This window comes from Hakea prostrata, chromosome 9 (genome assembly GCF_041222555.1).
Source record: "Hakea prostrata isolate BN-2017 chromosome 9, UWA_Hpros_2, whole genome shotgun sequence".
NCBI classification, from domain to species: Eukaryota; Viridiplantae; Streptophyta; class Magnoliopsida; order Proteales; family Proteaceae; genus Hakea; species Hakea prostrata.
Window position 1 is genome coordinate 59,779,660 of NC_142608.1, and position 11,157 is coordinate 59,790,816.

At 36.5% G+C, this 11,157-nt stretch overlaps 1 protein-coding gene across 4 annotated transcripts; it reads left to right on the forward strand.

Annotated features, from left to right (window-relative positions):
- The first annotated feature begins 454 nt into the window (after positions 1-454).
- Positions 455-9,256, forward strand: LOC149005870 (TMV resistance protein N-like). 4 transcript variants are annotated; one of them, XR_016169973.1, is made up of 7 exons: positions 455-1,053; positions 1,463-2,567; positions 2,857-3,147; positions 3,264-4,394; positions 4,530-5,348; positions 7,940-8,428; positions 8,510-9,256. XR_016169973.1 is itself a non-coding variant. In XM_089136060.1 (5 exons), the coding sequence occupies exons 1-5, from the start codon at positions 566-568 to the stop codon at positions 5,088-5,090; spliced, it is 3,576 nt and encodes a 1,191-aa protein (XP_088992186.1). In that variant the 5' UTR covers positions 455-565; the 3' UTR covers positions 5,091-7,931. The 4 variants fall into 4 exon arrangements, 1 of the variants encoding a protein (XP_088992186.1); XR_016169972.1 differs by having other exon boundaries at positions 7,940-8,206; positions 8,359-9,255; XR_016169971.1 differs by having other exon boundaries at positions 7,940-9,256.
- Positions 9,257-11,157: the final 1,901 nt, after the last annotated feature.

Sequence of the window (11,157 nt, forward strand, 5' to 3'; positions counted from 1 at the left end):
CATTGTTAATGTGCTGCCGTGACTCAAACGCACCTAATTTGAATTTGTAAATGAAGTATGAAACCACTGCAATTAATCTGCAATGCAAATGCAAAGCATAAAAATATTAAAATGATGATGACTTTAATGAGTCCATGTGAGAACCATATCCGATGACGCGGTCATTATATAAAATAATATAATTACGCGTTGATGAATGCTTTTAAAATTCAAATGAATCATTTTAAAACGAATTACACGCTCTTGAAGACTTACGGCATCTCTGAGTGCCAAAGGATTGGTGGATTCCATGGAAACTCTGAATTTGGTACCACAAAAAAAAAAAAAAAATGTATGGATTTCTTGTGGAAAACAAACAAACAAGATTTGGTGACCAAATATTCCAATTGCTGTACATTGTATTATTATATAAAGCAGGTTGAAAGAATTGAGGTCACATCTTTTTGCAAACCCCGAAAGTCAGTCGTTTTACCTCCCTTGTATGTAAGGTGACATAGTAGTAGCATTCATCTTTGGAGAGCTCTGTTAGTGTTAACATCTTGTCTTTGAACCAACAAAATACTTCATGGCTTCCTCTTCTTCTTCTTCCACCACAGCTGGATCTTCAACTTATGAAGTGTTCCTCAGTTTTAGAGGAGAAGATACTCGTAATTCGTTCACTGGTTTTCTTCACCAAACTTTAAAACAGAGCGGAGTCAATGTGTTCCTCGATAGTAAAAGTTTATGGACCGGAGAATCCATTGGCAAAACGCTATTTGCAGCGATCCGAGGGTCTAAAATCTCGATCCCTATCTTCTCTAAACATTATGCGGACAGCAAATGGTGCTTGATGGAGCTTGTTGAGATTGTTAAATGCCGGAATTCCATTGGTCAATTGGTCTTGCCTATTTTCTTTAAAGTTGATCCATCAAATGTTCGGAATCAGAATAAAGGAAGCTTTGGAAAAGCATTCAAGGATCATGAGAAGAATTTCAAGACCGATATCGTAAAAGGCTGGAGGGATGCTTTGAAAGAGATCGGAGATTTGAAAGGAGAAGTTGTCAACAATACCACGTAAGTCTTCTAAACTTTATCACATCTTAAACTTGGCAATTTACATGTTTATTTGATCATCGTCTAAAAATATTTTGGTGTGTTATATTTGTTACTAATCATATATTAGAAGTTCCCTCTGGATCTAAAGTGGTTTATGATTTTTCAAGAATTAAACTCATCTTCAACTTATCATTCAAATCGTCTATATATTGTTTCAAGCCCAAGATTTGGTTGATTGAGTGTAGAGTTTTCAAATTTCTTCCTATGATTGCATCACTTAGTAACTGAGGCTTTGCTTTTTTTTTTTTTTTTTTCCCTTCTTTCAAACCATTGGAAACTTTAAATTTCTTTCGCCCAAAAGGGTATAAATTTAATTGTTGTCAATTATTGTTATTGTATTTTTATTTTTTATACGTGAAATTTGCAGGGATCAAGCAGAGCTAATTGAATCGGTCGTGGAAAAGGTTATGGCTGAATTGAGCAGCAAAACCCACTTGGCTGAATCCAAATATCTGACAGGAATAGATTCTCCCGTAAATGATTTGCTATCCTTATTAGATCTTGACTCTAACAATGTTCAGTTTGTGGGAATTTCCGGTATCGGTGGTATTGGAAAGACAACTATTGCCGTGAATGCGTACAATCGCATTTTTCCAACCTTCAAAAGGCATTGCTTTATCTCAGATGTCAGAGAACATGCAACGTCAAGCACAGCTTTGGTGTCTTTGCAGAAGCAGCTTCTTAAAGATATCTTCAATATAAAAGACATTTACATACCTAATTGTCATAGAGGAAAAACATTGATAGAAGAAAGACGTTGTGAAGAGAAAGTTCTTATAGTTCTTGATGATGTAGATAGCGCGGAACAGGTGGATTATTTGGTTGGTCAAACCAATTGGTTTGGGCAAGGAAGCAGGGTTATAATAACAACCAGAAATGAGGATATTTTGAAAAACACTAAAATATATATGCCTACAGGTTTAAATCCTAACCAATCTCTTGAGCTCTTTAGTATGCATGCCTTTGGAGAAAAGCTACCTCCGAACAAGTATATGAAACTTTCAAATGACATGGCAAGGTATTCAGGAGGATTACCTCTAACTCTAGAGGTGCTTGGGTCTTCTCTATCAAATGCAGACATAAAAGAGTGGGAAAGTACATTACAGCGTTTGAAAGAAATTCCTCCAGAGAAAGTCCAACAAAGGTTAAGAATAAGCTATGATAAGCTAGAAGAGCATTATCAAAAAGAAATTTTTCTTGATGCTGCATTCTATTTTATTGGATGGGAAAAAGAAAAAGTAATTTCCATATGGGAAGCATGTGGATATTATCCAAGGTCTGCAATACGCATATTAAATAAACGATCTCTCATTAAATTTGAAGATTCTGCCGGTAAATGTTTGCTGAAGATGCATGATCAAGTTCGAGACATGGGAAGAGGAATTGTCCTAGGAGAAAATCGCACCGATCCAAGCGAGCGTAGTAGGTTGTGGTCTCGTGATGATATCTTGCAAGTATTAAAAAGTAACGAGGTAATACTAAAACATTTGAGTTTTTGGTTTTGTTCATGCCATGAGCAATACTATATTTTTAATTATACACCTGGACGTTGTTTTGATTCGACTCCACTAGTATCCACCAATTTCTATTTTCTTGGATTATTTATTTATTGTAGGGAATTAACACCTAGATTATTTTTTCATCAAAAAAAAAATTGTTAAAAGGCATGATCCTTCCTCATGCATCTTTGTAATTGCCAATTATCTATTTATTCATTGGTTTCCTCCAACTTCTATTTACTTCACATTTTTTCTATTGTAGGGAACTAGCAAGGTAAGAGGACTGGACCTCTCTGAACTTGGCTTCTCAAATGTTTTTCTGTATCAACATCACTTGAACATGATGCCACATTTGAAATTTCTTGACATTAAACTGGGATGTGCCATTGGAAACTTTTCAAGCCTTCCTAGGGGACTAAGGTGGTTCCAATGGATAGGTTGTCCCTGGCAAGTTATACCTACCACTTTTTATCACAAGAATCTAGTTCACCTCAAGCTTTTTGAAAGCAATATTAGACAAGCCTGGAATACCAAACCTCAAGATGAAAATAAGGTGAAACATTAGAATTTTTCTTTTTTCTTTTTTGGATTATTATGTTTTATTAATGATAAGTTATATGTTATGTTTTATTAATGATAAGTATATGTTTTCTTTTTGCATGACAACAGTTCCAAAAGTTGAAAGTTCTCGATCTGAATAGTTGTTATTTTCTATCTGAGTCTCCAAACTTTTCATGGTTTCCTTGTTTGGAGCAATTGGATCTCTCAAATTGTAGGAATTTGAAAATTTTGGATGAATCCATTCGGCAATTGAATCGGCTCAAAAGTCTTAGTCTTGAAGGGTGTGACAATATAAGGGAGTTGCCTAATTCCATTGGTAATTTGAAGTCTCTAGTCAAGCTTAACTTGTCAGAAACAAAAATAGAAGAGCTTCCACATTCCATTGGTAATTTGAAATCTCTAGTCGAGCTTTACTTGTCAGGAACAAAAATAGAAGAGCTTCCACATTCCATTGGTAATTTGAAGTCCCTAGTCAAGCTTGACTTGTCAGGAACAAAAATAGAAGAGCTTCCACATTCCATTGGTAATTTGAAGTCTCTAGTCAAGCTTGACTTGTCAAGAACAAAAATAGAAGAGCTTCCAGACAGTTTGCGTATGCTGAGCTTTCTAAAGAACCTCATGCTCATAGATTGTTTTGCACTCAAGAAGTTGCCTGATTTCATTGGTGATCTAAAAATTTTGGTTGAGCTTGATTTGTGTCATAATGTCTATGAAGATGATGAAGGAATTGAAGAACTTCCTGAGGGTGTTGGACTTTTGGAGAATCTTGAGGTATTAAATGCTTCACGTCAGGGTAGACTAGCGAAGCTACCAAGATCAATGGGGAGAATGGAGTGTTTGCATACCCTTGATTTGGTTTGGACCAATATTTCAGAATTGCCTGATGATTTTTCAATGCTCTCAAATTTAGAGGTGTTGAAAGTATCTTATAATCTGAAATCTTTCCCGAGAGATCTGATCCAGTTGAAGAAGCTGAGGAAATTATGGCTTGTAGATTGCAAGCTATTGGAAGAGCTTCCAGAGGTTGTTTCAAGTTTGGTTGAACTTAGTTGCCAGAGTTGCAATTCATTAGAACGAACATTCGACATATCAAGGTTGAATAATTTGAAGGTGTTAGAGTTTTTGTCTTGTGAAAAGTTGAAGGAGATTCAAGGCCTTGAGGGTGCAGAATCCTTGGAAACTTTTCGGGTTGGTAAATGTCCTAACATGACAAATGGAAAGAGGACTGTATATGAGCTGGTAGGTAATTATATAAGTGTCTGTCATCTTTTCTTTAGGTATCAATTTTAATTAATTATTCTAATTAATGGGAAATTGACTATTCTTGATACTGGGCGGGATACTCCCATTATCTCTCTCTATTTTGTTTTGTAGGGAACGCCGCATTTTAAGGAGTGGAGTCATGAGCGGAAAAAGCATTATCGCTTGTGTGCTACCACTAGTAGTAGCAAGGGTATAATTTTGTGCCTTATTTTTAGAGCTCGTCAGAATGGCAAGTGGCTTAACGGGAGTGAACTATGTGAACACCATTTGGGGATTCACGCTACGATCCACCAGAAAGATAAAGCAATCGAGTGTTCGAATACGCTGGATTTTACGGGCATTGAGCGTACTAGTAGAGGAAGAGATATGATCTGCCTTTACCATTTCGAAGGCTTTGACTGGTTTGGGATTCCTTTGCAAGGTAAAGATTCCATTGTGATTCGATCCGTGAACGCGACTTGTAGCGGTTTTGAGGTGATATTTTGGGAGTTATTGCTTGAGGAGGAGGAGGAGGAGGAGGAGGAGGACTGGGAAGCAGCAGCTGGCCTTCAAAAGCCTATCGATCCAGCCCGAACACTAGCAGATTTCCTGAAATGTTCAGAATTCGATAACTCTGTTTCTGAAGCTGTGGTGGTGGGGAGCAGAGGAAGAGACGTCAAGGCCGACACATAACTACGATCATGAACCATCAGTTTCTTCTCTTTACCAAATTGCCATGGGTGCTAATAATGGGAGTGTTTCTCAGTCGCAGAAAGACTACGAGGCGCTGATAATTCGTGAAGACCAGGAAGAAGAAGCAGCAGCAGAAGCAGATGAGGTGTCGATGGCTGTGGAGAGACAATTGCTTCTTCTTAATTGACAAGAATGATGATGATGATGATGAGGTTGCTGATGCTGACTCTGGACCCATACAGCTTCATAATTCAACCGGTACTTTCTTAGAATTAATTTGTTTTCCATTTAAATTGTTTTTTTCACCTTGTATTGATAATTGATAATTGATAGTTGATAGGTGGGGTGGAGGATCTAGGTGATGTAATGTGATGCTTCAGAGAAACCCCAATTAAGATCTTGTTTGAAATTGATTTAGAATTTGTTTCATTCATCAAAAACAGAATTTCTTAAAAACCGCACTTCATGAGTATTTCGATCGATCAGTATGTAAGTTGTTATCTTACTGTTAAAAGTTTTTGAACAACAGCCTTATACTTTTCACTTCAAAGATGAGCAAATATCTGCATTTAGCTGCCTACGGAAAAGACTTATTAGCCCATTCCATGGAAAACCACGGACGGTTTGTTAATGAAGAAGGAAGATTGTAATCTTTTCAATATCCTTAGTGCACGAGGTTCTGACCTCTGCATGATTTGCGTAAGTCATAATATATGTAATATACATAGCTTTACTTAATAATTCTGTAGGCTTGGAGGATCAAGTGACTGAAAGTTCTTTAAATGGTGCTATAATGGCATTCAGGAAGTTCAGGTACATTGCTGTCCTATTACCGAGCAGATTATTTTTTGTTGCTTGTGGTCTCTTCTTTTTCAGGAGACCAGAGGAACACTGTCAATTATATTTTAGAAGCTCATTGTAATGAATTTATTGTGTTTCTGATTCAATTTCAAGGCCATCTATTTAATTGGATGATTCCTAGTTGCAATACAGAGGAGTCACTATTCCTTTATTACATATGAGCCCCATTCAATACTTGGGTGTAAGTTCAAGAATTTTTACTGCATTTCTTATCTTATATGGGGTTGCAAATGGAAGTTGAGGGAAACTGATGGTACTCGGTTTTTGTTCATAATATAATTTGATAATGCCAAGAGAATAGTTGAAAAGATCATTTCCATCAATATTCTCTAGACTTAGTTTTTGGTGCACCAAAATGAGAATGTTTGTGGTAAATTAGTAAATATAAAATAAGAATGACAAATTCTGAAATCAGTGTTAATTTACAAGTAGCTTTATTATATGAATTGTTGCAAGAAAGTCTCATTTGAGGTGTGCAATGGAGACTTTTCATGCGTAGTATGGAAGGGTAGTTTATTTAGATTAAAAGAGCAAAAACAGTTGGGGTAGGCCTACAAGTCTAGAACAATACTAGGAGAAGTGGTGAAGAAAGAAATGTAGCTTGGACTGGTAAGTAATGCTTGTTGCAGAAAAAGGATATGTGTGTCCAACCTGATTTGGTTGGGATAAGGGTCTGTCGAGTTGAAATCAACTCATGTCAAAAGGTAACTTTTACTCTTTAAGTGTGGGAGAATGTTGTATGACTTGTAAATAACATATAAGCTGTTTTCATAGCATAGAATTTTGACTCTGTTTCTAGTTTTCATAGCATAGAATTTTGACATAAAATATAGAAATAGCTCAAACACTAACTTAGAGAGCAATAACCCATGCATTCACCCAATAAAAGAACTTAGAGACCAGCTCCTGAACAGACTAATACTGCAAGGTACCAAAACTTTATAGAGGACTGAATCTTATTCCTATCAAGTTACAACTCAGTGTACCACCATAATACATATATAATTAGAAGTCTGAATGGGCCAAGTGTCAAATTTCAGCATCAAATTCAATTGCTAACATTCCCGTCTAATGCAACCACCCTTCAGTGTATGCTGTAGCAACTCTCTAATTTATCAATGGTTGCAGCTTTTGCCAAGTGACAAACTCTATTTGTTTGAAACTTAACATGTTAGCAGGGGAGCACCTTGGATTCTTTCTGCCCCACAACAGAAATTTGAGCTATCTGACCAGATCTAGCTGCTTGATAAGGAGAGTCCTTAATGTCCATGTAAGAAAACCAGGTCCATAATGTTATATACTCTCCGTCCCACGAATACTGCCTGTTTAGGGTAATATTATTTCTCTGTTTGTTTTTTCCCCTTTAGGGTAGCTGGTCTCAAATTGTTTTTCCACTTTTATGGGGTTTTTTTTTTTTTTTTTATATGTCTATGTGTTTCCTGTAGCTTTTCATTCTTTGATTTGCCAAGTATCAACAAATAGAGAAAGAGTCTTTTGTTTGTCATTATGCTAACTTTAACACATTGCTAAATTTGATTCAAATGTTTTCTAATATTTTCCCCGTATCCCACTATTTAATTTCTTTTTAGATCATCCTTAATTTCCTGAGTGCCCACTGTTCTGAGACAGTCTACTGAAATTACATGAAGCTTCCAGAATTCCCTGGTGTGAAATATCCACCTCACACATGAGAACTTTAAAATTATAAACGTAGAACTTACTGCGTTGTCTGTATGGTATATATCAGCAATAATGGATCATCAGTTTCCATAAAGAGGTTTCATTGATTTTTCAAGTAGTCTTCAGATTTTGAAAATGCATCTGAGAGCGGGTTAGATTTGAGATCTTCCTTGCCCCCTGTTCTCCCCTCTGCATATGGTTGGTTGGTTGTCTGTTGAAATTATTGCCTTTAGCTGTGCTTTTTGACTGGATTTATTCTGTTATAGTTTTTGTGTCATTTTCTATGCTGACCTGAATTTTATATACAGTCCTTTCCTGATGGGTTGATTGCAAACTGTTGGAAGAGCTCCCAGAGGTTTCCTCAAGTTTAGTTGAACTTAAGTGTGTCTATTGCAGTTCATTGGAATGAATATTCAACATATCAAGGCTGAAAATTTTTAAGGCATTAGAGTTTAGATTTTGTAAAAATTTGAAGGAGATTCAAGGCCTTGTGGGGTATTGCAGAATCCTTGGAACATTTTGAGGTTTTTAAATGTCCTAACGTGACATATGGAAAGAAGAATGTATTTGGGCATGTACGTAATTATATAAGTCTTGTCATCTTTTCTTTATATATCAATTTAATTAATTATTCTAATTATGGGGAACTGACTATTATGGATACTGGGCGGGATACTCCCATTCTCTCTCTCTCTCTCTCTCTCTCTCTCTCTGTTTTGTTTTGTAGTGAACGCTGCTACATTATAGAGGCACGGAGAAAAAGCATTATCCCTTGTGTGCTAGTAGCAGTAGTAAAGGTACAATTTTGTGCATTGTTTTTAGAAGCGTAGGGCTGCAGCATGATGGTGACCTAATGGAAGGCTTTGTTCGGATTGAAGCTACGATCCACCAGAAAGATAAAGCAATCCAGTGTAGTCATTCGCTGGAATTTAAGGGCGTTGAGTATTTTGGAAGAGGAGATACGATCCGGCTTCACTATTTCAAAGGCTTTGATTTGTTTGGGATTCCTTTGCAAGGTAAAGATTCCATTGGGATTACATCAGTGTTCAGCTTGGATTTTGATGTGATATTTTGGGAGTTATTGTTTGAGGAGGAGGACAGGGAACCAGCTGGCCTTCAAAAGCCTATTGATCCAGCTCGAAGAGTAGCGGATTTCTTCATTTGGGACTCTGTTTCTGGAGCAGAGGAAGAAATGTCAAGGCCGAGAAATAACTACGATGATGAAGCATCAGTTTCTTCTCTTTACCAAATATCCACGGGTGCTAATCAGTAATCAGGAAGAAGAAGAAGAAGCAGACGAGGTGTCGATGGCAATGGAGAGACAGCATCATGATGATGATGATGATGATGATGATGATGATGATGATGATGAGAGGCAGCTGGTGTTGACTCTGGACCTAGACGGCATTATAATTCAATCAATACCTTTTTAGAATTAATTTTTTTCCATTTACGTTGCTTTTTTCACCTTATATTGATAATTGATAATTGATAGGTGGGGTGGAGTATCTAGGTGCCCCCTTTACGATCTTGTTTGAAATTGAAATAGAATTTGTTTCGTTGATAAAAAGCATAGCATAGTGAAGATTCAAATCATCATGCTCAACACTCAACAGAACACCGTGTGAGGATCTTAAATCAAACTATACAATTTTTCTATATTCAAGTCCGATATGGTATAATTCTTGTTAGTCATGAATCAAACTCTCCCAAAAGGAGGGGTAAGGTGGCAACTCTAACCTTCTCAATTAAAAAAAGAAAGAAAGAAAAAAAATCAACTTTCCATTCTGTTACAGAGACTTTGCTTATACTTACATAGTTGGAGCCGTTGGCTGCAAGGGAAGTCATGACCTGATTTTGATATTCTATCACTCTCATTGATTCAAGTGAGCTATTCAGGTTTGACTTGTAACCTTTTAGATTTGCTAGCATTCTTCCATTTTGCTTACTTTGAGAAAAATAATAGTGATTTTCTTGTTCATGTAGTAACCTTAAAACTCTCTAGTTGGATTTGAAGTCTATCCAATCTAAAGGATGTATCCAATGCACGAGGCTCACTGCATGATTTGAGTGAGTCATAATATACGTAATATTTGTAACAAATAACATATTGAATATGAGTTTCTGTGACATTAGGCTACCTTTTAAAACGGTTGTTATAGCCTGTGGCAAAAATACCATCGCAATTGCCCCCTTTCTTGTAGTGTTATATGCTCTTTTACCTATAAAAAGTGGTGACGGTGAAAGGTCAATATGGTTAGAGAAAGTACAAAGTGAGATGTGAGTTTGTGCAATAGTATTTGATTTTGAAAATCTTTAGAAAGTTTGTGAGTGTGAATTGAAAGAGGATATAAAAGGAGCTTTTAGTTCTGAATACAAGCCGGGTATGAGCAGATTTCTTGGCAAACTTAGTGGCTAAACGACTAATGTCTTCTCCGGGGTTGGACTGTTTTGAGATGATGATTCTTGAAATGCATAGAGATGAAGCTAGACAACCTAGGTTTAGATCTTTCCCTTCTCTATAAGCCCTTTATGCCTCTTGTGGTCTCATTGAAGATTGGTCCAATCCTAGATTCGGTGCTTGTTCAAACCTTTGCCTGGTGAGCAAAGAATCTTACAAAAGAAAATTTAGACTTAGTCTTGAGCAAGATTTGTCAAGAAAAGAAGATAACAAGAAAGAAAATGTAACCATAGTCCAAAGCAGGACTTCTCAAGGAGAAAATAAGAATTTTTTTTTTCTTCATTTTTTTAGAAATTTTGCATAAATGCTTAAAAGACAAGTTTACCCTTAATAAATGGTATCTAGGGTATTAAGTAAGACATAACGTTAATAGGAATCAGGTGATTTGCCAATGGAGGGATAGTAGGATGGTTAGGAACCTGACTTCTCAATGGAGAGGTCATGGGTTGAATCAAGTGATTTGATAACCCATTCGCAAATAGGATTAGTATGTGATAATTTCTCAAAATGCATGAGAGGATATAAACATTATATTAATCTATCTATTAATGTGCTTGTGAGTCTTGCATAAACAGAAACAGGTTTATTATATAGCATTATCACCCTGCCTAGCTGCTTCTAATGCCTGCTTCTGAACAAGACGAGAGGCGGCATGAACAAGCCAGCAGATTTTAGGGGAGGGGTAAAAAGAACACAAACTCTGATCGTTCATCCATAACCTAGAAAGCTGTAAATTATTTTTCAAAACATCTTAAGAAGAACACAAAGTCTGATGATCTTATATACATCGATCCTCTTCTTAATTTGGTTGATGCTCCCTCTTTAATGCCTTTATGGATCAGTCAACACGCTGATCCTTGATGCGTTGCATTTATACATGATGTCCCTGCAATGATGACTGTTGGATTGGTAGTGTGGGGCCAAACATGGGAATTTGGATTCATTTCGGAATTGTATCAAATCCATTTTACTTATTCGAGGGGTAGATTCTGTAAGAATTGCTGCAAGTAAAACACCTCAAGGCTAAAATACCCATTAATTAAGGAGTGGAATGTGGTCAAATAG